The 27,969-nt window shown below is 40.6% G+C and overlaps 1 protein-coding gene and 1 long non-coding RNA gene across 7 annotated transcripts in view; one reads left to right on the plus strand and one right to left on the minus strand.

Moving 5' to 3' along the window:
- The window catches only part of LOC307185751, a 210,479-nt gene extending 197,035 nt beyond the window's left edge, over window positions 1-13,444 (minus strand). The window contains exons 1-4 of the long non-coding RNA XR_013828160.1: window positions 13,338-13,444; window positions 10,562-10,682; window positions 2,849-2,901; window positions 1,041-1,191 (exon numbers count right to left, since the gene is read on the minus strand). This is a non-coding gene — a long non-coding RNA (uncharacterized lncRNA). The remainder of the gene's footprint in view (window positions 1-1,040; window positions 1,192-2,848; window positions 2,902-10,561; window positions 10,683-13,337) is intronic.
- Window positions 13,445-17,355: 3,911 nt separating this feature from the next.
- The window catches only part of CPEB2 (cytoplasmic polyadenylation element binding protein 2), a 63,806-nt gene continuing 53,192 nt past the window's right edge, over window positions 17,356-27,969 (plus strand). For 3 of the 6 annotated variants that reach the window (XM_079920219.1, XM_079920220.1, XM_079920221.1), the window contains exons 1-3: window positions 17,356-19,209; window positions 22,208-22,489; window positions 23,254-23,343. In XM_079920219.1, coding sequence (XP_079776345.1) covers window positions 17,527-19,209; window positions 22,208-22,489; window positions 23,254-23,343 — 2,055 coding nt within the window. In that variant the 5' untranslated portion in view covers window positions 17,356-17,526. Of the gene's footprint in view, window positions 20,989-22,207; window positions 22,490-23,253; window positions 23,344-27,969 lie in introns of all 6 variants that reach the window. The other 3 variants (XM_079920222.1, XM_079920223.1, XM_079920224.1) reach the window with 2 other exon arrangements.

Consider the following 27,969-nt stretch of genomic DNA (forward strand, 5'->3'; position numbering starts at 1 on the left):
TAACAGTCCTGTGCCTCAGTTTACTTGCCTTTAATATGAAAACAATAATAGTGTTTATCATAGAGTTGTAAAGTGGATTAAATATTTAGAATATCACATTGCATGTAGAGAGTCCTAAATACACATTTATATTTATTATAAATTAATAGTTAATATTATATGTTAGTTAATACTATAGACAAGAACTACTAATTTAGTCCCTTCTTTAAACAGGAAAAATGTAGGTGCTTCTGTTATAATTATCAAAACAGTGCTTATTTTAGAAGTTAAGGAACTAAATATATTGGTCACACTGAGGATATACTTTCACCTTCTGCATAAATAAACACGTCTACTTACAAAACAGAAGATGTCTCATCTACGAATCCTCTGTGGTATTTGCTGCTTCAGAGTCTATATTAGCAATGGTGAAACTTGGCAAGAAAACCAATCTTGTATAATGGCAGAGAAATGACAGGCCAACCTTGCCTAGGACTCATAAAATTCAAACAAGGTAGTATCTGTCAGAGGCACCGACACTTTTCTTTTTCTAAACTGAAATGAGCTGAACACAAGTATGAAGCTTATTATCAATCTCGTTTTCAGTTCCTTTGAAATCTTTCATGAGTCTCTCCTATCTAAGGAGACCAGCCACCAAAGAAGAGTCTATGTGTGGTAGGGGATTAGGTTAGACAAACACCTATAGAAATTCAATATCCATCGTTCTCTTTTCCATTCTCCTATTAAGAGGGCAAATCTTATCCTCCTCAGTAAATGAACCATAGAGGCCTCTAAAGAGGCTGGGGTGGTTAGACTGTAGAGGGATCCCTGACATTATGCCTAAGGACAGATTCCAGTTTATGTCCCCAGCAATGGTGAATAGATAAGTCAATAGATTACTTTTCATTTACATCTAAAATCAACAAACCAATCATTTGTTTACATGTGAGTTGTGCCTAAATATTGAGCATTCATGATTACTAATAAAAGAGACTATTCGTATTCACATTCACATTAGCTTTCACAAGTAAGTCTGACCCACAAACACCTTATAGTCTTACCAGAATGAAGTTCCTAAATCCCTCAAGGAAACATGTCCAGCTAGTCAAGAGGTATTTCTGCTTCTTCCACAGCCCGCCTCTCCAGCCACTTGCTGATGCATTCTATCTTCTTGAGCAGTAAGACAGACAACTGGACTCACAGGAAACAAGACTGAAATGGAACACAGGGCTGTAACTCAGAAGATGGTGGCTTTGTGTGGTTTTGCCACTTACTAGCTGTGTTTCCTCATGAATTCACTTAACTTTCATTTATTCAATAATAAGATTTTCCCCTCCCTCCATCTCACCAAGTTACTTTGAGGATATTAGAACTGACTATGAGAGCAACCCTAAACTGTAAAGTGCCAAACGGATGTCACTCTGACTATTCATTCCAGAGCATGCATGGGAGCTTTGTGCCAGCAGCCTCTGGTGTTAGACTGCCTGAGTTCAAATCCAGGCTCCCTCTCACTAATTGTGACCTTGAACAAGTGCGTGCTTCTGTTTCCCCGTCTGTGAAATATGAAATGGAAGGGCACCTGTATGGCACTTAATGACAAGAACCTAGAAAACATTCCATAAAAAGTTAAGATTTGATTCAGCAAGGACATTTTTAAATTTAATTTTTATTTTATATTAAAGTATAGCTGATTTACAATGTTATGTTAGTTTCAGGTGTACAGCAAAATCATTCAGTTATACATATGCACATACCCATTCTTTTTCAGATTCTTTTCCCATATAGGTTATTATAGAATATTGAGTAGAGCTCCCTGTGCCAAACAGCAAGGACTTTTTTAAGTGTCTATTCCTTGACTATGTATGAGCTTTGAGAATGCTGAAGAATAGACAAGATCTAATTCCCACCTTTGGAGGTCTCACAGATTTGCGAAGGGTAGACACTGAGGTAAACAAGTGTTGTGATGAAGATAAAATGTGGTTAAGCACAGGGCACAGATCCATTCCTAATCCCCTGCTCTGTCCTTCTGCCTTCCTCTGTTTCCCTGCTCTTCCTAGGCAAATTCCCCTGATAACTGCATCTACTTTCAGAGCTAAGACCTATAGCACAGAACTCTACCCTCGCTGCAGGATATCCCCAAGTAGCTTACTCCCTTCCTCCACTCCTGAACCTATACCTCTTACAACTAATCTCTCAACCTAATCAATGACCAAACCATGATAAATTTGTCTGAGAAGCATGCCCCATTTCTCAACCCATATACACACCTACTGCGCTCATCTTGACGTTGCAGGAGCTTCCTATGCATCTCTGGGCCTCCAGTCTCAACCTGCCTACCCATCACTCATTCCCCATTCAGCCACCTGAGTTATTCTAAAGCTTATATCTGTTCACAGTTCTCCCTGTGGTAAACCTTCAGTGGCTTCCCATTGCTGACTCAATAGCATCTTCTTAGGCCTACAGGACTCTTAACTCAAATCTCGGGCTCCTTTCTATTTTATTCACAGTTCTCAGGCCTCAACAAAAAGGAAACCGAATATACCTTTCCAGAACACACATGTACCTTCTAGTTCTCTCTACTCTTGCTCTTGTTTTGATCCTGTTATCTCAGATATCCTATCTGCCAGCTATCCATCCACCATCCTTCTTTTTCATCCTTCAATGTCCAGCTCAAATGCCAATGACTACATATTGCTTTCCCTGATTAACCAGAATCCCTCAGGATTTCTTGCTCTTTATCCTAGATTTACACATACCATGTAGATTGAACCATATGATTTACCTTATTTTTGGTAGGTCAAAAATGGCCAAATAACAGTAATTTCAAATAATTCAACCTATAAATTAATGTTTCTCTTACACCACTTACCCTGCTTCAGTAGACTTCTTTATACTCTGTCTTCTTCCTTGCATGCCCAGTGCCTAGCAGTGATGGAAAAATAGATTCTCAGAAAATGCTTATAGAATTCAAGATAATTGTTATGTATGGATCTCAATATAATACTTCATTGAGTTCCCTTAAGTCTAGGTATCAATCTTTATCTCATTTTGCTGGAGTCTGACGAGGGAAAAGTTACTCACCCAAGGCTGTCTTATCAAGTCAGGAGTGTAGGTATCCTTTCCTCATTTCCATCAGGACCCCGCTCTCTCTACCTACCAACTAATAATTATCTAGTCTAGAGAGGGAAAAATCCACCTCCAGGGTCATCCTTTCTCTAGGCAGCAAGTGTGTAATTTGTAATGTTATCCATTCAGGACATTCATTCATTCACTCAATCATGGAGATGTGATTGGCACTGGGAATATAGAAGTAAATAAGGCAACCAGAGGTGATGAATTTAAAGTGCCTTTGTTCTTTGACATGGTCTTCAAATATTTTTCCTCGAGAATCACCCGAAGACATTTTGAACATTTAAACAATATCATGTATTTTTGAACAGTTTTAAATGTCTTGTACATTTTAAGGTATCTAAATTTTTTATCATAAGTTTACATTGTCACAAAGGATGTAATTTTCAATATATATTTAATATTGTCACTTTAAATATAATTACTATATCATTTTAAATGTATCAAATGAAATTTGAATATTATAATAATTTAATACTCAAGACCAGCTATTTAAAAATATATGAAAAACTATTTTGTAATACTTGGAAATTTTAGGCCTTTTCTTTGTCTATTTCAACTCACATTTCCACTACACTTTCTTCCTGGATTTTATACATATATATTATATCAGAAATGTGGAGCTGTATATTTAGATCAATTTACAAAAATATCCATGGCAAACAATAAGCCAAATTACACTTTCAGAAAAATTCTGCTTTTATTATTTCAATTCAAATACATATGTTAATAAGCACTGCAAGAAACATTATAAAAACAATGAGAAATAAGTTGCAAAATGAATCCTGTAAGACAGATTATAAAAAGTAGTCAAGGTTAAAATAATATAGATCTAATATGAATAATTAATCCATTTTCATAAATTATAAAAAAAGGTAAAGCGATATGTTAGCTCTCAGTATCAAATCTGTAATAAAGCAATGAGTGTACAGTTTATGAAATAATGATAATATCATTCCTCTAATAAGAATGTGTGTCTCTGTCCAGTCAAAAGGCAGAGAATGGTCAAATGAAGCAAACATGGTCCAACTACATGCCATCACAAGAGACATAATTGATTCAAAGACACAATAAGTTGAAAGTAAAAGGATAGAAAAATATATCCCATACAAAGAGTATCCAAAATAGAGCTGAAGTGGCTACAGTAGTATAAGGCAAAATAAACTTAGAGACAAATTTTGTTACTAGTGACAAAAAAGGACATAATAATAAAAGGGTCAGTCCATCATGAAGACAAAATAATTATAAGCATAATGCATCTAACAAGAGAGTGCCCCAAAACATGACGTAAAATACATACATTAAAAAGTGATATAGACAATTCAACAATAATATTTGAAAACTTCAACACCTCACTTTCAACAATGGGTAGAACAACCAGGCAGATCAACAAGGAAACAGAAAACGTAAACACTGTAAACCAACTAAATATAACAGACTTCTACAGAACACTCCAATCAACAGCAAGCAGAATATACATTCTTCTCAAGTGCATATGGAACATTTTCCAGGATATGTTAGGAGTATATGTTAGGAGGCCATAAAACAAACCTCAATAAATCTAAAAGTATTTAAATTATACAGTGTTCTTTGACCACAATGGAATGAAATGAAAAGTCATAATAATAGAAGGAAATTTGAGAAATTCACAGATATGTGAAAATTAAATAAAACTCTCCTAAATAACAACTGAGTCAAAGAAGAAATCACAATGCAAATTACAAAATAATTTGAGATAAATGAAAATAAAACCACACATACCAAAACTCATGAGATGCAGCTCAAACAGCAGTCAGAGGGAAACTTATAGCTATAATGCCTATAAGAGGAATAAAGATCTCAAATCGATAACCTGAACTTCTACCTTAAGAAACTAGAAAAAGAAGAATAAGCTAAAACAAGCAAGCAGAAGGAAGAAAATAATAAAGATTAGATCACAAATAAATAAAATAAAGAATAAAAATAATAGTGAAAATCAATGAAATCAAAAGTTAGTGATTTGAAAAAGATCAACAAAATTAAACTTTAGCTAGCCTGGCCAAGAAAAAAAAGTAAGGACCCAGATTACTGAAATCAGGAATAAAAGAGGGGACCTCAGTACTAACCTCACAGAACTAAAAAGGATTGTAAGGGAATACTATGAATAATCATATGACATCAAATTAGATAACCTAGGTGAAATGGAAAATTCCTAGAAAAACACAAACAACTGAAACTGAAAAAATTAAAAATCCAAATAGACTTAAAACAAGTAAAGATATTTCATTAGCAATTTTAAATCTTCGCACAAAGAAAAGTCTAGGTCTAGATGGCTTCACTAGTGAATTCTACCACACGTTTAAAAAAGAATTAATGTCAATCCTTCAGACGCTCTTACAAATATTTAGAAGGGGAAGGAACACTTCCCAACTCATTCTATGAGACCAGTATTACCTTAAGACCAAAACAGGACAAAGACATGATAAGAAAAGAAAGCTACAGATCAATAGTCCCTACAAATACAGATGTAAATATCCTCAACAAAATACTAGCAATCCAAATCCAGCAATATAAATATATATATATATATATATATATATATATATATATATATATACATTTCAGATGTTAAACCCATCTTGCTTACATTTCTGGAAGAAATTCCTCTTGGTCATGTGTGTAATCATACATATATATATATATATGTATATATGTATATATGAATGATTGGTTTAACATCTGAAACTCAATCAGTGCAATACATTATATTAACAGAATAAACCACAACGATCTCAATAGATGCTGCAAATTCAGTAATAACTTCTATATCGATTACATGACGAAATAATATTTCTCATATACTGAGTTAAAAAATATATTACTCAAGTTAACTTCACCCACTTCTTTTTCCTTTTTTCAGTGTGGCTTCTAAGAGATTTCACATTATATATGTAGCTTGCATTTGTAGCTCACAATATATTTCATTGGACTGAGATGATCTGGATGGATCCTAGTTTCAAGACCAGTGCTCTCATGGCGTTAGGTATTTTTCATGTTATTTATCAGAGGAGAAAACAGACTGACAATGGTTAACCTGCCCAGGTTAACACACTCCACCCTGTAGGTGTCAGAACTAGTATTGGAATTCAGTTCTGCCCGTAAAGCCTGAGTTTGCCCTGTTTACATCACTGGTTTTCCTTAGAGATTAAATAGTCATTGAAGATATTTAATATTTAACTTTTAGAATTTCTTTCTTCCTTTCAAATGTAGGAAGAATTTAGCCTCCTCACCTTTTCCATTTTTCATTTGGACTTATCCTTCCATTTCTGTTAATGGGATTTTACTACCATTACCACCATCCATTTGCATGCTTTTGGTAATTTTTTGTTTTTGTTATCAACCCCCTGCCCCCCACAGGACTACCAGTGTGTTCTTCTAGCTGGCCTTCTAGTCTACTCTTTACCTTACGCAGCATGGCAGATGATAGTCAAGATTTGTTTGTTTGTTTAAACATACATTCTGCGTCAAACGTCATAGAAGACTCTCCATTTAAAATATTGCTTAAATTTACCAAGGCTTGATTTGTGACCCAAGATATGATCTATCCTGGAGAGTGTTCCATAAGCACTTGAGAAAAATGTGTATTCTGTTGTTTTTGGATGGAATGTCCTATAAATATCAATTAAGTCCATCTTGTTTAATGCATCATTTAAAGCTTGTGTTTCCTTATTTATTTCATTTTGGATGATCTGTCCATTGGTGAAAGTGGGGTGTTAAAGTCCCCTACTATGATTGTGTTACTGTCGAGTTCCCCTTTTATGGCTGTTAGTATTTGCCTTATGTATTGAGGTGCTCCTATGTTGGGTACATAAATATTTACAATTGTTATATCTTCTTCTTGGATCGATCCCTTGATCATTATGTACTGTCCTTCTTTGCCTCTTGTAATAGTCTTTATTTTAAAGTCTATTTTGTCTGATATGAGAATTGCTACTCCAGCTTACTTTTTTTTTTTTTTTTTGCGGTACGTGGGCCTCTCACTGTTGTGGCCTCTCCCATTGCGGAGCACAGGCTCCAGACACGCAGGCTCAGCAGCCATGGCTCACGGGCCCAGCCACTCCGTGGCATGTGGAATCTTCCCAGACCGGGGCACGAACCCGTGTCCCCTGCATCGGCAGGCAGACTCTCAACCACCGTGCCACCAGGGAAGCCCTCCAGCTTTCTTTTGATTTCCATTTGCAGGGAATATCTTTTTCCATCCCCTCACTTTCAGTCTGTATGTGTCCCTAGATCTGAAGTGGGTCTCTTGTAGACAGCATATATACAGGTCTTGTTTTTGTATCTATTCAGCCAGTCTGTGCCTTTTGCTGGGAGCATTTAATCCATTTACATTTAAGGTAATTATTGATATCTATGCTCCAATTCCCATTTTCTTAATTGTTTTGAGTTTGTTACTGTAGGTCTTTTCCTTCTCTTGTGTTTCTTGCCTAGAAAAGTTCCTTTAGCATTTGTTGTAAAGCTGGTTGGGTGGTGCTGAACTCTCGCAGCTTTTGCTTGTCTGTAAAGTGGTGCTGGGAAAACTGGACAGGTACATGTAAAAGTATGAAATTAGAACATCCCTAACACCATACACAAAAATAAACTCAAAATGGATTAAAGACCTAAATGTGAGGCCAGACACTATCAAACTCTTAGAGGAAAACATAGGCAGAACACTCCATGACATAAATCACAGCAAGATCCTTTTTGACTCACCTCCTAGAGAAATGGAAAGAAAAACAAAAATAAACAAATGGGACCTAATGAAACTTAAAAGCTTTTGCAGAGCAAAGGAAACCATAAACAAGACCAAAGACAACACTCAGAATGGGAGAAAATATTTACAAATGAAGCAACTGACAAAGGATTAATCTCCAAAATTTAAAGCAGCTCATGCAGCTCAATAACAAAAAAACAAACAACTCAATCCAAAAATGGGCAGAAGATCTAAATAGACACTTCTCCAAAGAAGTTATACAGATTGCCAACAAACAAATGAAAGAATGTTCAACATCATTAATCATTAGAGAAATGCAGATCAAAACTACAATGAGATATCATCTCACACCGGTCAGAATGGCCATCATCAAAAAATCTAGAAACAATAAATGCTGGAGAGGGTGTGGAGAAAAGGGAACACTCCTGCACTGCTGGTGGGAATGTGAATTGGTACAGCCACTATGGAGAACAGTATGGAGGTTCCTTAAAAAACTAAAAATAGAATTACCATATGACCCAGCAATCCCACTACTGGGCATATACCCTGAGAAAACCATAATTCAAAAAGAATCATGTGCCAAAATGTTCATTGCAGCTCTATTTACAATAGCCAGGACATGGAAGCAACCTAAGTGTCTATCAACAGATGAATGGATAAAGAAGATGTAGCACATATATACAATGGAATATTACTCAGCCATAAAAAGGAACGAAATTGAGTTATTTGTGGTGAGGTGGATGGACCTAGAGCCTGTCATATGGAGTGAAGTAAGTCAGAAAGAGAAAAACAAATACCGTATGCTAACACATATATATAGAATCTAAGAAAAAAAAAAAAGGTCATGAAGAACCTAGGGGTAAGACGGGAATAAAGACACAGACCTACTAGAGAATGGACTTGAGGATATGGGGAGGGGGAAGGGTAAGCTGTGACAAAGTGAGAGAGTGGCATGGACATATATACACTATCAAATGTAAAATAGCTAGCTAGTGGGAAGCAGCTGCATAGCACAGGGAGATAGCTCGGTGGTTTGTGACCACCTAGAGGGGTGGGAGAGGGAGGGTAGGAGGGAGGGAGACGTAAGCAGGAAGAGATATGGGGACATACGTATATATATAACTGATTCACTTTGTTATAAAGCAGATACTAACACACCATTGTAAAGCAATTATACTCCAATAAAGATGTTAAAAACAAACAAACAAACAATAATCTACTGAGAATTTCCAGTGTGGATGTGCATATGGGGAATCCTACAGAGTCTGATATTGCTGGTAGGGATTTCACTTAGTACAACTTTTTCACAAAAAAAATTCAAAAAAATAAAATAAAATATTGCTAATCATCTTCACAACAACTCCCACTTCACAGATGACGGTCATTGCTTCCTTCACTTCAAAGATGAGAAAACTGAGGTTCCCAAGGCTTAACTGCTGAAGATACAGAGTAACAGAAAGACTTGGGACTAAACGTCAGGTCTCTGACTCCATAGGCCCCACTGTGTCCAACATACCCCTCCTCCATGTCCCTTAATGTGAGTTAAATATGGAGCAGCCTAAAACATAAGCATTTTCATATGCATGATTTATGCCTTTATGAAAATCTTCTAAAGTTTTTTCATAAAAGTTTACCTATAATTTTTCTATTGAAAATTGACATCGATTTTTCTTTGTATTGTTATGAAATATGGTCTGCAAACGTAATACAATGATGTACGCTTTATAAATGAAGCTTGGATGCTAGGCGACATAAACTCCTAGACTACTATGTAGACAAAAAGTAGACACTGGGTAAAAGTAAATTGATAGCAATCAGGTTGATGTACAAATCTGGTCTAAAATCAAACCACCCCCTTTCTTCAGAAAGCTTTCCATCCACCGTCGTTACACTTAATCAGCCTTTGCACAAAGGCTGGTATCAATGCTTCCTACCAAGTAAACCTCCTGTTTTTCTTTTTTATTGAACATTCTTAGTCTCCAAAATAAACATTTACAAATTTTAATCTTCTAAGATCAAATTTGATAGATGTAACACCCTTCATCTATATAAAGGCTAAGTATTTAGTCAAAATGCATCTTCACTTTTCTCTGCACAGAATAATTTATCAATAAAAAGAGTTAGCTTTCCAGAACGTGAAAGAAAAGAGTTAAATGCGGTATATCAAATATATACTGTCAGACCTCATTCTTCTAATAGGAGAAGAATGAGTAAGCACATTTGAGGACTATTTCTGAATTTTCATGGGATATGAATTTTGAAAATAAGATGCTTTCACTCTGAGTCACTACTGCCAATTGTTATTCATTTAGTTAGGTGTTACTGAGAATGCTTCAAGGGTTATCCTTTCCATCCTTTATCCTTTGGTAGACTAGCCACCAGTGTTTTTAGGGCTTGTCGCCGTAGCTCTGTTTTGCTCAAATATGTTGCGTATTTTAGGTGATAGCCTTATGTCCAAGTAATGAAGCAGGAGACTGAGAAATGGGGAGATGGAGGCATTAAGCCCAGGCTATAGAAACTACCTGTGGCAAATTATTTTGTTCCTGGGTTTTGGTTTTCCAACTGTAAAATAGAAATATTATTTACTTTTGCTTTATCTACTCACAAAATATATTGTGACAAGTATGGGAGAAAACAAATGAAAATCTCATTGCAAGCCAGCATTACAATGTGTTTCAGTGTGTGGTTTCTTCTGCCTTCTTGATGAATTTTCCTTACCTCTCTATCCCACATGCACCCCAGGGCTCCACCCATGACCAGACTAGCAAGGCGATGTTGCAGCATGTAGGACTCCAATTTAGTAGGTCAGTTTCAGTCTCGAATCTCACTGTTCATGAATCTGTCAAGATAATTAGGGCTGGGAATTATCATAACTAGTATCAACAGCAAACATTTATTTACAGTATCTCTGACTATGCACAGAATAATATATGTGTCTTCTGTTTTGTTCACAGTTGTATCCCCAGTGCCTGGCAGTGTCTGGCACATAGTAAGCACTCGATAGTTAATGGATACATAAAAGAATCAAGAAGAACTAGGAAAATAAATATATAAGGCCACTGTCTCCAAAGATTTGTAATCTAATCAAGTTGACTAGGCCTAAAGATAAAAGGTGAGAATGGAACAATTAAGTCAGTCTACATAAGCAGCCCAATAGCATCATGGCAGGAATTACTGGAGAGACTGAAGGCTTCTTCCCTATACGGGAACACTGGAGTTGAATGACAAATCTCCCAGGTTTCAAAAAGGGTAACACCATCTGGAAAACCTTTTATTGTGTTTGGGGGCTACACTTTATCATCAGGGAAAGAGTCTAGATACTTTCCTTTGTCAAAATGGAATGGCAGAGTAAGCAGAATGAAGATTGTAATAACAAGAATGGAGCTTTCAGTTTAGTATTATCAAAGAAAATGCTGGGAAGGGAAGTGAGATTTTTTTTGTTATTTGTTATGGTCTGTTTGTTTTATTTTTTGTTCCTCCAGCAACCATAACTCAATAATCCTACAGTTTTCTAGAAAATGGCACATCTCCTTTTAAGTGTGCTTTGGAAACACTTTCCTCCTTCCCTCCCTCCCTCCCTCTTCTTTGCCTTCCTTTCTTCTTTCTCTCATTCCTTTCATCCTTCCTACAGTATTAATTGGGCAATTAATAATCAATAAAAATTTATTGGGAACCATGTTCCAGGTACTGTGGCAGGCAAGAAAGATGCAGAGATACATAAAGAAAACCATGACCTATAGCAACTCTCAGTCTAAAAGGGAAGATAGCCAAGGAAACATAATTGTTTCCTTGTTATGTCCATATGACACATTATAACAGTAAAAAAAAATTATTACGACAATGTTAAGAGTGTAGAACAGGCCTCAACTCACTGTCCAGGGGGAGTCAGGAAAGGCTATGGCATTTGGACTGGGTCTTGAAAGGAAAGGAAGCATTAGCTGATGGAAAGAGGCATTCCAGGAACTAGAAACATCATGTGCAAAGGCCCAGAATTATGAAATGACATGGCTGATTCAGAGAATCTGGTAATATGGGGAGCGACAGGTGATAAAGGCAAAGTGGCAAGTTGCAAATAAGTTCTGAAGGGTCCTGTCTACTAGCAAGTTTGGACTTGATACTGTGGAAGCTAGAGAGTGATTATTGACAGGACAGTGTAACAGGATCATAGTTGTTTTTTTGGGACTATTAAAGGGAAGAGATTCAGAAGAGGAACTGGTAGGGAAGCCAGCTAAGAGGCTGTGCACTAGAGCAGGACAGAGAAAAAATCCAGAGCTGAGACTTGGGTAAGGGAAAGGGCTAAGGGGTCTACCTTTGAGAAACATTTCTGCAGCAGAACTGACAGAGTATAGTAAGCAATTGTTTTTGGAGGGTGAGAGAGGGAAGAAGAGGATAACAAGTTTCCAGCTTGAGAAACTGGTTCTGTGATGATGACATCGGCCAGATAGGGAGCAAAGAGGAGGAGTGGGTTTGGGAGAAGACGGTAAGTTCAGGTATGGACACATTGAATTCATGGGTCTGAGACAGATGATATTTGAACACATGATAGTGGATAAAGTCACTTAGAAAGAGTATGTAGAAGTAGAGAAGAAGACCAAGAATATAAGCTAAGGAACTCCAACATAAAAGGGATATGTAAAGAGAGAGGAAGGTAGAGGAGAGAATGAAGGAAGGTTTAGAAAAGTGGAGGAAGAACCAGAAGTAATTGAAGATGGTGTTACACTGGGATACTGTGTCAATAAAGCACCCTGAAGTTGGACAGGGTCAATCTAGACCTTAAGTTCTATTTTTTCCTCCAACCCAAAGCCAGGACTAATGAGCTCCCACCTAATGACTAATCCTTTCCCATCCTGTGGGGTCAGACACATTCACAGGCTGGGCAGCAATAAGAAACCAGCATCATGGAGGCTCAGCATCAAATTGGCCTCATTGCCATGCTGCCTAAACTGGTTCGCTGTTTCTACGAGCTGGAGTCTTGATTCCCTGTCTTTGCTCAAGTTCCTGTAATGAACCCCTGTGCTGGAGGCTACGTCCTTCTCCATGTTCCTAAGACAGAAGTCTTGCCTCTTGGAGTCCAGGTTTGTCTATTCCCTTGTGTTAAAATCCTGAGCTGTCCTGTCTGTCCTCACTCACATATCCTGTCAATGCCTGTAACTATCTTGCCTTTTTTTATAATTCCTAAGAGCATCTGGGTGGTGTCTGGATAGCTCTTGCCAACAAACAAGCAACTGATAAATGGACTCTCATATTACTACAGTATATTTATAGCTATTAGTTCTTAAAACTGCTATTTGTTAATTCCACGATGCCTTCATTCAGTGCATGCATTTGACAACTCTCGGGTGCCTACTGTGTGCCAGGATTGTTCTAGGTGCTGAGGATGCAACTGTGAACAAAACAATGTATCTTCCCTTATGCGGCTTGCGAACTAATAGGGAAGACAGATAAACAATTTAAGTACATAGTGGGCCAGATGGAGAAAAATCAAACCACCTACAGGGGGAGACGGAGGCTGGAATGGAGGGAGGGTGCTGCTGTTTTACAATGGCGGGCAGGAAGGATATCACTGAGAAGAGTGAGCTTGAGCAGAGACCTAAAAGAAGTGAGAGAGAGAGATGAGAAAACTGATAGAGTGAGCCCTGTTGGTATTGAGGAGGACAAGTATTCCAGACAATGGGAATTGCAAGAGCAAAGTCCCTGGGGCCGACTTGGCCTTGCACATTAAAGAAATAAGCATTCTATTGTGGGGTAGAAGTTGTCAGAGGGATTAGTAGGGGCAGGAGGCAAACATGAAGAACATTTCGGTTATTGAAAATGTTTTGACTTTTATTCTGATAAGTATAAGTATTTCATCAGAGGAGAGGATGTGATCTGTCTGAAAGGAGCATTCCAGCTGCTTCATGGAGAATAGACTGTAGACAAGATCAGAAGCTGGGAAACTAGTTAGGAGTTGAGAGCAACAATCCAGGGCAGAAAAAATGGTGGCCTGGGCCAGGTTGCTTGAGGTGGGAGTGGTGAGAGGTAGTTGGATTCTGGTTATAAATTAAAGGTAGGACAAAGCAGTATGTAATGATGGCTTGGATATCCTGTAACAAAAATAGAAGTCAAGAACGACTCCAAGGTTTTTGGCCTAAGCAACTACAGCAATGGAGTGGTGCTTACCCAGATGGGAAGTAACAAGGTGGGGAGTTCAATTTGGGGCCTGTTAAATTTGGGATGTCTATGAAGCTGTGTCCTGAGCAAGTGGGAGGAGGAGCTGGTGTACCGGCGGAGGGGCTGGCCTTAGACGGGAACGTGGGGCATGGACAGGCCTTCCACGTACCAGGAAGGAAGGTGAGGTGTACAGGGACAGAGGCAGTGACTAGAAAAGGGAGCCGTGAAGACCTGGGGAAGATTTGTAACTGCTTCTAGCTTCTCAGTGAAATAGAAAGCCAGCTCAGCAGCTGAGAGTGAGGACAGAAGAAGGTGTGAGGAGGCTTTAAGATAGAGAAAGTGTGAAATAGTCTTCTATGACAGTGTTCTTCAATTTCAGCTCATGACCTAAATGTCAGTCTTAAAATCAGCTTAGTGATTTGAGATCAATTCAGTGATCAATTCTTTTAAAAAACAATTCTTTTAAAAAGTAAAATTTTAAAAGAGTTTGTTGCATGTATCAAGAGTGAGAATTGCTTAATAAAAGCTTTATTTCAGGTGTATGTGTGTGTCCTGGGTTGCAGCAAAATATTTTTAAACACACTGGCCCAGGGCAGTGGGAGGAAATGAACAAGGGACAGTCAAATTAAACTCAGGGAATGAGTTACTGGCCATACAATTAACATATTTTCATGTAAATATGATTAGAATATAGATTCATAAGAACTTGGCTTTAGACCTGCTAGAGGTCCACAACCCCTCTTCTCCCACCCACCCCTACCTCCACTATAGGAAACCTTTATGTTGGAATATTTTCAATGATGGGACACTCACCAGCTTAAAAGTTTTAGATTTCAGAATATAACTTTCTTTGCTATAAAAAGCAGGACCCTCACAACACTCTCTCAGATGTTAAAGCAGTGAGTAGAGGACCTGGCAGTGGAACTTCAGAATTTAGTGTACTTAATATGGAGTTTGACCTTATTACATAATACCAAACTTGATGGCTTTTTCCTTTTTGGAGAGCTCTAAATGCTCTAAAACAAAGCCAGTCTCAGCACACTAAGAAATCTTGTTTTTATTCAAACTTCAGCCCAGAACGGCACCATTTAGCTTTTAAACGTATGCTCTCTTTTCTTACATTGCACTAACTGCAATTTTAATGGATGATTGAGCTAACTTTCGTGCCTACATTTTCAAGATTTGTCATTGGATCTGCAGATGAGTCCAATCAAATATAACGTTACTTAGAAATAAAATTCTCCATTTCAATACTTTATATGCCTCAGTTGCTGAATATTTTCCGTGCAAAATAGCTTAATGAATAATAGTAATATGTCAATAGGTGCTGTGAAAATGGCCATTTATATTTTTAATTCTAAAGAGCTCAGGTTATCTTCTAGACATTGTAATTTAGAATAAAAAAGGAATTCTCCAGTTTTATATTTTGCTTGTTAAAAACGGTTTTGAGATTATTAACTCAAACCAATTTTCTATGTACCCACTGATTTCTAAACGATTTATGACCTGTTTTTAAAAAGTACCTTTTCCTTATTTAAAGGCAATGTCAAACTTAGTTTATTAGACAGGATATTAAACATAAATACATGGAATATATTTTCCCCTTGCATTGTTTTTCTCTTTCTTCTGTATTTATTCTGATTTATATAAATTTGAAACACTGAAGTAACAAAAGCAAAGTAAAAAGGGGATGAAATTTAACTAATAGAGAATGAATGAGGACTCATAAAAGTGTACACTCTTGCCTACATCAGTAAAAGTGTGCTCATTTATAACACTATTTAATATTAGTTCAGTTGTAAATCCAAATCAAGTAGAATCTGAACCCATTTTCAATTGCTTTTGAGATTATTAGCCTGTATTCCAGGATTCTTTCAATAGTTTCACTTCTCTAAACGCCAAGAAAAAGTTAAAATTGCAAAACAGGAACATGAAATCCATATCTTACTAGTATGGATCCCTCTGCTATTCCTTTACCTAGACCCTCATACATATATTTTTTTCTCTATGTAAAATGTTTCTTTAGGAAATACACAGGTTTAGTTCCTCTTCTGTTGCTTCCAACAAGAGCTCTACCATGGAAAGCTCTCTCTCCCCTTCCATTTTGCAAGTCTCAACAAGTCTGTTGCTGAGTCAGAACCTCCTTTTCCCCCCTGATGTGAGAAATCTTTCTCCCTTGGAAATTCATAAAGCTTCGGAAATGTTTAAATTAGAGTCTCCCTAGGGGAAAGGGGCGGGGATGCCAGAATGAATGTGGTGGGGAGGAATCCCACCCACTGCAGTCCCGACGGCAACACACGAAACGCTTTCTGAAACAGGAGGACTTGGAGCGGGCCCAGGGTTACCAAGGGAGCTCGCCTCGGAACCCATTATATGCATGTCTGTGTGTAAATAACCGCACGGAGCCGCGGTGGGTTCCAGGGACTTTGTTCCTCATTACTTAAGTGAAAATGTATGGTATATGGCCGGGCCTTCGTGTTTACCCTACAGAAAATACTTTCACGCGGCTGCGGGAGGGTGGATAACAGTACTCGGCACGAGAGGCTAAAAACAGAAACCGGAGCGAAAAGGAGACGCTTTCTAGGGCGACGAGGAGGGCTGCGAGTCTGGGCCATGGCGGGGCCAGAGGCGTGGGCGACGCGCTCCGCAGTCAGCAAGGCTGGCGGAGCCCCGCACAGGCGGGTCGGCAAGAGGCCTCCTGCGCAGAGCCCGGAGGGCAGCAGGGGCCAGGTCCCCGCTCCCTCGCGCTGCGGGACACGAGCGGCCGCCGACACTGAAAGCCACTAACCGGCCTCAGTTTCCCCGGCTGGCCAGCGCCGCCTAGGGCAGCCCCTGTCCCTGCGACCAAGGCTTCTGTGACCGAAGACGAAGCGGAGGTGACAAGGAGGCAGGGCCCCGAGGGCGACTGCACGGGGGGAAAGTACCGCGTGCGACCTGCTGAAGGTTCAGCGAGGACCCAGAGCCGGGAGGGGCGGTTGCCCAGTAACCGTCCGCGCCCCCCGCGCGTGCTCGCCGTCGTGCGCGCGCGCCGGGCGCACAGGCCTCTTCGGCCGCCCGCCGCCTCAACCGGCCTCTCCTTTCCCCGGGCGCAGGGGAAGCCCGAGGAGACGCGCCGCTCGCGCCCGCGCTCTCCCGCCCTCCCAAGAGCGCTCGCGCGCCCCCGGCCGAGCCTGCATATTAATAAGGGGCGGGACGGGGGCGGGGCAGCGGGGGCGCCGCGGCCTCGAGCCCGCGCGTGCCGGGGCGCACCGCGGGGGGCGGTGCGATTGTGAGGTGGCGCTGACGCACGTTCCGGGGTTCTTAAGCGGCGAGGGCGGCGGCGGCGGCGGCTGCGCCCGAGCAGGTCTCGGGAGGTGGCGGTCATTGCCGCGAGGGGTGGCGGGGCCGAAGTAGGTGCCCCTGGCTCAGTCACGGTGTCCCTCTCTCACTGACTCCCCCTCCTTCCACCAAGGCCGCACCGCCCCAGATCCGGCGGCTTCTTAGGCGGGGCAGCGGACGGGGTGCGTCTCCTCCCGCTGCCGCCGGCCTGATAAATGAGGGACTTCGGGTTTGGGGTGCTGCAAACCGCCCGGCTCCGAAGCAGCAGTCCCGGGTCCCTGTTCAGCGGCGGGGCGTACCGTCCCTACGCCGCTGGAGCCGCGGCGGCCGCCGCCCCGTCACCCTCCGCCACGCCTTTCGGCCCGCTCTCGCCGCTGCCGTTGCCTGTCACCGGCTTCTCGGAGGCCGCCTCCCCCTTCCCTATCCCCTTCGGCTGCGGCGGCGCGGACAGCTCGGTCGCCACCGCTTCCTCTTCCTCCCCGTTCCCGGCGCATCAGCAGACCATGCAGGATGAACTGCTGCTGAGGCTGACACAGCAGCCGGCGAGGCCACTCTCGGGGGCGGAGGCCACGGAGAAACTCCCCAACCACCACCCCGGCGGCGGCACGAACGCGGGTGTGACCCACCTCCTCCCCTCCCAGGACTTCAAACCGAGTCTGCACCACCCCTCCTCCTCCGCCTCCTCCTGCTGCTGCTGCCGCACCTCCTCCCCGCAGGACTTCAGTAAGCGGCAGCAGCAGCAGCTGAGCAGCCAGAAGAGGAAAGAGTTCAGCCCTCCCCGCCTTCCCCACCCTCTGGACTCGAAGCCGCCGCCGCCGCTCCACTGCCCCGGCCGGTTCGGCTCGCCGCCGCCGCCCGGCCAGCTCCTCCAGCCGGCGCAGCTCGCCCAGCGCCAGCCGCAACAGCAGCAACAACAGCAGCAGTTCAGCCTCCCGCACCCGCAGCACCTCCCGCCGCAGGACTTCGCCCCGCAGCAGCGCCCGGCCGACCTGCCCCCGCTCCCGCAGCTCCAGCCTTCGCCGCCTGCAGCCCCGCGGCGCCGCCACGGAGGCGCGGGCAGCCCTCGCAAGACCCCGGCCGTGGGCGAGGGCAGCGCCGCCGAGCCCCCCAATGCGGGCTTGGTCCCCTCGACGCCGCCGGTGAACCCCGCGCCGGGCTCCATGGAGTCCCCCAACCATCCTCTGCTCAACAGTCCCAGTAACCTCCTGCCTGGCGGGGCTCTCGGCGCGGGCGCCTTCAGCAGCCTGCAGAGCCCGGACCTTCCGCACCCGGGCGGCGGCGGCGGCGGCAGCGGGGGCGGGGGGCCCCCCGGCGGCGGAGGGGGAGGCGGCTCCGCGTCGCCGCCGCCGCCGCTGCCCGGCTTCGGCACCCCCTGGTCGGTGCAGACCGCGTCGCCGCCGCCCCAGCCCCAGCCCCAGCCGCCGCCGCCCCAGCAGCAGCCGCCGCCTCCGCCCCAGCAGCCGCCGCAGCCGCAGCCGGGTTCGTCGGCCGCCACCCCGGGTGGCGGCGGCGGCGGCGGCGGCGGCTCGCTCAGCGCCATGCCGCCGCCCAGCCCCGATTCGGAGAACGGCTTCTACCCCGGGCTGCCGTCGTCCATGAACCCGGCCTTCTTCCCGAGCTTCTCGCCCGTGTCCCCGCACGGCTGTGCTGGGCTCAGCGTGCCGGCGGGCGGCGGCGGCGGGGGCGGCGGCGGCTTCGGGGGCCCCTTCTCGGCGGCCGCCGTGCCCCCGCCACCGCCGCCCGCCATGAATTTACCTCAGCAGCAGCAGCCCCCGCCGCCCGCGGCGCCGCAGCAGCCTCAGAGCCGGAGGTCACCCGTCAGCCCGCAGCTCCAGCAGCAGCACCAGGCGGCCGCTGCCGCCTTCCTGCAGCAGAGGAACTCCTACAACCACCACCAGGTACGGCGGGCGACGGCCCGGCTGCGCCGCGAGGCCGGGGAGACTGCGGGCGGGGGCGGCCGGAGACCGGTCTCGGCCCGGCGCGGCCCCGAGGGGCAGTTGCGAGGGCCCCTCGCCCGACCGAGTAGGACCCGGAGGGCGGAAAAGGGCGACGGGACTCGGGACACCAGACCCTGGCGGGGCGTGAGGGCTGTGGCCACCGTGGGCTGTGGGGCTCCAGAGTCGGGTCCGGCTGGAAGTGGCCCCGGCCGGGCGCCCCCTCGAAAGCCCCGGCGTGGCGGTGGGTCTAGGGCAGGGGCGGAATGGCGCCGGGGCGGGGGCGGGGGGCGGCCGGGCGCGACGTCCCTCTCGTACCTCGTACGGGGCGACCCCGGGGCCCGGCCGGCGCCCCCTGGCCTGGTGAGCGGCCGTCCGGCTTTCTCGAGCCCCGGAGACACGGCGAGACGGCCGGGGTTCGGGGGTCGGAGGACCTGGGGTCGGGGACGCGGGACCAGCGGGCTCGGGCGGCGGCCTTGGGGAGGGGGGGCAGCGGCCGTGGGAAGCGAACCCGGGAAGGAGGAGAATGATTACCGGAGACTGTGCGTGTGGTCAGTCCGTGACCTTTCGCCGTCGTCCAATGAGGGAACGGGCGGAAAAGCTTTTTTTCTTTTGAGTTTGTATCATTCTTAATTGGCCGGCGAGACCTGTCGCGGGCGAGGCAGTTGCCGCCCGCACAACCTACCGGGACCAGGGTCGGCGAGGAGCGTCCCGGCCGCGCTCCTCCTGCCCACCTGCCTCCCGACGTGGGTCGGTCCCCCCGAGCTGTCAGATGGTTAAGACTGAGATGCTCCAAGACGGTTTTATTTTCTGTGCTTTTTAATGTTGGGTACTATTTTGTAGGTTTTAAAATGAAACGAGTCTGCTATTTGTGTGTTACCTTGAAGAGAAGACTTTCACTTTTTTCTTTTTTTTCTTTTCTCTCTCTCTCTTTTTTTTTTTTTTTTTTTGGTGGCCTTAACCTTCTCTTGAATGATAGGGTGTGTGTATTTTAAGTGGGTAGTATAATTATGAAATCACAGCAGGCAGGTTTTTTTATTCATCCGAGCCCTTTCAGATTCAAGGTCTGTTTTGTTATCCTCTCAAAACAACGTTTGAGTGGCCGCTGGTTTGGTTAATTGACATTGAAGGAGTATTTTGTTGTTCTTTTTTGATCTAGTCAGCATTTATTATAGTGATCATTCTGTCTAAGGTCAATTTCGTGATTAAAGGTTGAGAGGGAAGCAAGATTGGACCTTAACCACTACTTACGTACTCATATAACTTTTTCCATTGCCCAGTTAAAGTTTTTAAGGGTTACCCTTTTAAAAAGGTGAATACTATCTAATTTAACCAAAATAACAGTTAACAGTTTATTTAAATTAACCAGAATAACAACAGTTTTTGTTGAATCACTGGTTTCTTCCTGAGGAAGGAGAATGTGGCCTATAAGGGTTGAAAATAGTTAATTTTGAAATAGTATTCCCCTTTTCCATGATTTACATAATCTTGAGCAACTGTCTTTTGGGTGTCAGGGTCTTCGTTTTTTAACTGGAAACTTGCCACAGAAAATTATCTGTAGGTATTTTTGTATTCTTAAGGCCTTGGTATATCACTAGAAGACCATATACCAAGATCCATATTTAACTATAATCTGCTTTTTGTCAAAAGATGGGTCTTGCAATGGAGTGTAAGAGGTCACAGCTGTTATATGGAATTTTAGGTCACTGGAAGAGAACTTTGAGCACTGCATCAGTGATGAAAGTAAGGTCCTGAAGAATGGAATATGTCCGTGGTCCCTTAGCTATCCTTTTGAACTACATAGAAGGGGAAAGGGTAGTATATATTCATGATTATATTAGCATTAAAAAAATTTTAATAAGTAATAGGCACTACAGACCAGGTTTGCAGAAAAAAAATAAGCAGGTTTAATATTAAGAGTGCTTGACTTAAAATAACTTATTGACTTATAGTTAAGTGCACGACCCATACTCCCTTTGGCTAAATGTTGGCACAAAATTATTAAATTATAAGCTTATTGACTGTAAAATTGCTAGCAATTAATACTTTTCACAATCTACAGTTGTAGCCTCTTGGTGAATTTTTCATTCTTTGATGACTTAACTTTTCTTGCTATTGGTTAGAGTTTGGAATATTACTTTACTTTTGAAAATGAATAAAGTTCATGGAGACTTGTATTACTAAGATCTTTACTAGAATGATCAAAGTATATAGTTGTTTATCTTAGTGTATCCACCTATGGGTAATATCAGATAATTATTTAACAGTTCATGGATAATTAAGTGAAGTAAAAACTATGAAAATTTAAAAGACACTACATTAAAACCGGAATAAAATATCTTAAAAGTTGAATAAGCAGTGCAAAAAAAAAGACATATTTGCTATATTTTCCCTATCTCAAAAGGCATTTTTAATCTGTGCAGTAGAATAACACCAAATGTTATTATCCACTTTTGCAGTGGTACAGTTTGTTTTAGAAACCTAAAGTCTAGATATTTCACTCATATGATTGGTATATTTTAATTGATAACGATCATATTTTTAGTTCTGTGCTTAGCGGAACATAGTTGCTTTAAGATCATAGTGTAGGTTATATCTGTAAGGATCTTCAAAGTTAATTTCAATTTTAAAGTATTTTTTTCTTCATATCTGTCATTTATACAGTTCTCTCTAAAGGGGAAAAAAAAAGTAACTGCATGGTTCTATTTTAATGAGTGTCATGAAATATCTACTTGATTCATTATAATTTATAGTAGACAAGAGTATGAAAACTCAGCATTAAATGAATATGTTTTCATAAGCAAGATGTCAAGCCTATTACTTTTTATAAACTAGTTATGATATATTCTGTTGCCTTTATATATTTCATTTTTTTAAGATCATATAAATTCTTAGCTCAGGCCTAAATTTGAATTATAAACTCTTTAAATGCTTATAATTTAAATAGATGTATTTTCCCCAGCCTCTTCTAAAACAATCTCCTTGGAGCAACCATCAAAGCAGTGGCTGGGGCACTGGAAGTATGTCGTGGGGAGCAATGCATGGCAGAGATCATCGTAGAACTGGAAACATGGGAATTCCAGGAACTATGAATCAGATATCTCCATTGAAGAAACCGTTTTCTGGTAATGTCATAGCACCGCCGAAATTTACTCGCTCTACTCCATCACTGACTCCAAAATCTTGGATTGAAGATAATGTGTTCAGAACAGACAACAATAGTAATACGCTCTTACCCTTACAGGTAAGAATGGTATGTAAATGGCCTTATTTCTAATGTTAATCTTTCAAAATAGGAAATTGGGGGTGGCAGTAGTAATAGTATGGTAAAATTAACGGATTAAAAAAGAGAAAGCTCTAATTTTTAAGCATATAATTTGATTATCAAAGGATAAAATACCTATACAAAAAAACTGAGACTAAAAAAATCTCTAAACACATAATAGAAAATAAGCTTCATAAAGTGTAGAAAACCCTGCTGTATTTCTTAAATTCATATTGAAGCTCTCACTTGGCAGCTCCTTAAGAATGCCTTAATTCATTAATCTTTAACAGGCCACCAAAATGAGTTTCTCCTCCAGTATAGCTGAACTAAAATGTTTCGTAATTGTGCATAAATATAACTATGGTCAGCTGTATGTATATTCAAATGTAGTTAGTACAGCTACGATCATGAAGAAATAACATTAGGACTTTTTACATAGAATTAAAATTTGTTCACTGGTTCAGTGACTTTTTTTTTTCTAAATGTGGCCTAATACTTATAATGATTAGACATTTTTTTCAGGGCTTTTAATATTTTGCTGATATTATAGGTTAATAAAGTCCCCTTATGACTATTTAAAATGAGATATTTTTCCCTTAAAACTGTTAGAGGATGGAACAAGGAAACAAGATAGAAAAAACTTTGATTGTTTTTTTCTTTTCATTCTTCTTTTTTTTTTTTTTGTGGGTGGTTATGGGGAAGAGAACTGCTTATTTCTGATGAAAACTTCTATGCTATTGAAGGTGAGATCTAGTTTGCAGTTGCCAGCTTGGGGCTCAGATTCACTCCAAGATAGTTGGTGCACTGCAGCCGGAACATCCAGAATAGACCAGGTAGGCTGGACAGTGTATATTTTTCAGGATTTTGGCTAGGAGTTTAGTATTTGTATTATGAGTAGGATTTATTATTTATTTTCCAATTATACCTATTTAAGCATATGTCAGAGAGCATTAAAGCAATTTATTTTTAAAGGGTCACTTAAACTGTTTAATGTAAAATGCTTCATTTTTAAATTTAAAAGTAATTCATAATCATTTTGTATGTCCTAAACATAATAAATTTGTTTTTGGAGAAAGGAATCCTATACCCAAGAGCACCTGACTTTAAACATCAGTCAAACTGAACACATTTTATCTCTTTTCAGAATCATTTGCAATTAGGTATAAAATCATATGTTTACTTAATATCTAATCTTACATTTCATAAATGATATATAAAATTTTTTGGTAAACTTTTTTCATGAAATCTGCTGTATTTGTCTTGAGATGTATTTCTAAGAAAGCCCTTAGTTCAGGTTTTACCTTTATAAAAAACTTTATAGTATTTCTCTATTCTAAATTTTGTTACTGCTATTATATACTGTCTTCTTCCAAATAATCAGTTTCCTATGGAAAAGCTCTGAGTCGAAAAGCTGAGAGTCAGTCTTAATCAAATTACCTTCAAGTCCTTTGTGGTTACAAAATGCTATCTCTCTTCTGCAGATGAAATTTGAATGCATACTGGGTACCAGCTGATGAGAATTATTTCAGGACAAATAGAACACTCAGTCCTCACATAAGAGGATTCTTTCGTACAGAGCCCAAGTTTGAATGAGCATAGACTTGACATTGTGGGAGTCCACTGAAAGGAGCTCTGTTATCCTTAGTTACTTTATCAACATGAAATCATTTTACAAGTAAGGACTGTATAAATAGATTAATATTGCATTTGTAAATATCATTCTAACCTGGCAGGTTGGCAGTAACTTCAATAATCAACCATTAGCACTAGTTTTAAACAAGTCCTACCTACTTACCAAAGTAGTCCTGCCAGGGTCTCCACTTAGAAATAAGTAATTGTCTCATGTAATTTGTAATTTATTGTCTTGTTAATGTTGTAATGTTATCCATATATTTCTCTTCTCTACTCTGGCTCAGTTAGGCCATATTAGTGATATTTTTATGGTAGCACTTTTATGGTGTTCAAATTAAATACATAAATGCCTAGGAGATGGTATGTTAGAAGAGGAAAATTATAATAATTTTGAAGGTGGCAAGGGACATGTTTTTAGACAGGAAAGGACATAATTATTTGAAAAGCTTGTGCAGGAAGAAGCAAGAGGATATGTGCGAGGGATATATATCTATGGAGAAAGAAGATTAGCTCCCATGAGGATCCATGGGGGTGGGGGACAGATGTTGAGAAATTAGGTTATTAAGATAGCTTCAGTTGGTAGAATAATGCTAGAGTAGATAGAGGTGAAAATGAAAGGGAAATTTTCAAACTGGGCTCTGCAGAGGTGCCCCTGGGGCTGCCACAGGATGAGGGCCACAGGATGAGGGTGAGCCCTCCCACTTAGACTTCAAAGACTCTCTGCTCTTACCTATTTTATAACCTATGATTTTAGGTAAATTCATTTTAGGAAAAAGGATTTTGATGCTGAAGGTTAATTTTTTTTGGTAAACTGCTAAGATATTGGCATTCCCTGTGGACTCTTGATCCAGAGATGTGATGATGAAGTTGAAAAGAATGGTGAAGAAAAAGATAGTGGAAAGTAAACTGAACTAGAAGGAAAGGAGGTCTGAAACCTGAATCTTCTTATTCTTCCTTTCACAGTTTTTGACACTGGATGACACAGTCTATGGGCTTTCATCTCTTGGGGTCATAGTTTCCTTATCTATAAAAGGAAGACCTTGAACTAGATCGTGTAAGGCCTTTTTAGCCAGCTCTTATGATTTCTTTCATCTATTGTGGCCATTTCTTTTGCTCCCTGCTTCCTGCTCCCCCCTCCTTTATTTTTAGAATACAAGGGTCTTGGTTTATTGGGGAGGAAGCAGTGGGCATTGGTCCCAAGCAGTGGAGGTATCCTGTATGACCTCCCACGTGGTCTTAAAAGCAATGTTGTTGTATCCTTTGAGTACCCTAAGGGTACTTATTATACTAAATTTGTTCTGTGTTTCTATCTTTCCATAAAAGGTTGAGGTATTTGAAGTTGAGGTTCTTAGAAATACAGCAAAAGCTACAAACTGCATTTGGTATCTTAAACAGTTGGGTAGTTCCTCACTATTGGACAAAGTTAAAATTATAGAAAATACTTAGATGCTTAAATATCTGGGTAGATTATTTTCAGTCCTGATATTTTCTCATCATATATAACATTTTAATACCAATAAAATTTAGTTAACAAATACGTTGTTTAAAAACATTTAACTTTTTTATTTCTTTTGGTCTCAAATTGATTTAAGCCTAAAATGTACTAAATTCTAGAACTAAAGTCTTAATTCTTGTACCTGGCTTTAATTAAATATACCAAGAGCTGGACATGTAATTGAATTTAGTAAATGGGAAAGATTTTGTAGTTTTGTAGCTTTTATTTCAGTTGTATGTAAAATTTTTCAGATTGGCATTTCCTTATTTAAAATGGCCTATTTTTTTATGGAAAAGCTTTAAATTTAAAACTTCTTAAAAACAAATGTAAATTGTTATACACACTTCTGACTTTAAAATGAATGTTAGATAGTCTTATTAATTTCTTTAAGGCTAAGAATTACCTTTCTTTAAAATGCTATTAGCTAGTTACCCTTGCAAGAAGTCATACTCAAAAGTATAAATTCTAAATTACCTTAAAATTGAATCTTTCAGGTAGATAATAAGGCTACAGCATATTTATTCATTAATACTTGAATATTTTAAATCAAGAGTAAATATACTAGTAGTTGAGGTTATTACTTAGAAGTTTACATATGGAATATCAGTTTTTTGTAAACAAAGCAACATGATGCCTTCAAAATTGTAATATAGCCTGTGAAGGCTATGAGCGTTGGCCTGCTCTCTAGCTGGGGGATTATCTATATATTTAGCTCTAAACTTTTGGTCTTACAGAAGTTCTGCTTGCGGTTCCTGATCATGTCACATAAACTATCTTGAATTAATTGAAGATATTTTCTGCTAATCTTTAATATCCACGCTGTTATGGTAACATGATAAATGATAATATGGGGACCTCTCAGAAAAATACATTATTTGGAGACTTTATTCACCTTATACAAAAAAAAACAAGACCAAGTCCAATTTTTCATTTAATAAAACATTCCTTAAGTTGTGATTCTTAAATTAGATGAGTTATAGGGACATTAGTTGTTGTCAAACTGTCACACCTACTGAAAATGAGACAGAAAGGGACCTGTTATACCTGCTTAAGTAATGGATCCTTTTTATGTTTCCTATCCTTGTTCAGTTCTTTAATTGTACTTGATACATTCTTACCCCAAATATTTTCTACTTACCTTTCCATTTTATTTAACCATTGTGGATACTAGATTAGCTTTGGCCATTTGCGGCTTCAAAAATTTTTTTTTAATTTTTTTTGAAAATCACTGTTATAGTACTTTGTTGAGGATCAGAATAACGAAGAAAGGTCGAGAAATGTATATTCATTGTATATGTGGTAGTACTTTAATTACCCTTAGGATATATGGGTGAAATAGTGTTCTTTGCCTTAGAGAAGATGAAAGTCCAGCTGGATGAGTAAGAAATATCTGTGTGGAACAACTAGAGAGTATGAGATTGAGAGCCACGTTGTATAGTGAGGCAGAGCAACACATCATCTGCTAATTCAATATAGTGCGATAGCAGAATGTAATGAGAAATGTATAATCAGTGTTAAAATTGAGAACAATATTAGTACAAATTTGCTTTTTTATTTTAAAGGAAAAATTGGATGACTAAATACAAAAATACAACAAAAGTTGATCTACCTAGGCAGAAGAATATATGACCAAGCATTGGTATAACTTTAAATATGATGATGCATGTTTTTTCTATAATCCACCTCCTTTTTCTTAGGAAGGATACATCACTGTCAAAAGGAAAAGCTTCTACTTAATCACTTCTTTTGAAATAAAACAGGGTTTTGGATATGTCAAAGCAAAAATACAGCATCCCATTAAAAAGTTCCCTTTTAATTAAGTTCAAATTCCTTTTGTTGTATTTTAATATCATTGTTGAACACATTAGTTATTTTCAGCATTTATAATCTTTCTCAGGTCATCCTTTTTAAAATTAGGATGACTTTGTTCTTTCTATGTTTTTTAGTCTTTCTAGGACTTCACTGTTGCTTCCGTAAGTCTTTGCAAATTTCTGGGTTGAAGAAAATAATAAAATATTAGAATATAAGAAATTACAGTTTTTCCACCATTGTGTTCTAATTTTTGCCTGTTCATTTTTGTTGTGGGATACTGTAATCTCAGTTTCTGAAAGCCCAGTTAGTTGATTCTTTGCCACATATCTTTCATACTTAAAGTAGATTTGGGTAAACTTTTCCTGATAGAGATTCTTACTTTTATGAAATATCTTGGCTGTTTTCAAATAGCCATGTAGTAATAAATGTTAGTTACATTGCCATGATTTTCCATATTTTTTTAATGGTAATCAGTGTTGGTGCATTTATGGTTACTTTAAAATGGTTTCAGGATTTCCAT

Source organism: Stenella coeruleoalba (genome assembly GCF_951394435.1).
Source record: "Stenella coeruleoalba genome assembly, chromosome: 4".
Lineage (NCBI taxonomy): Eukaryota > Metazoa > Chordata > Mammalia > Artiodactyla > Delphinidae > Stenella > Stenella coeruleoalba.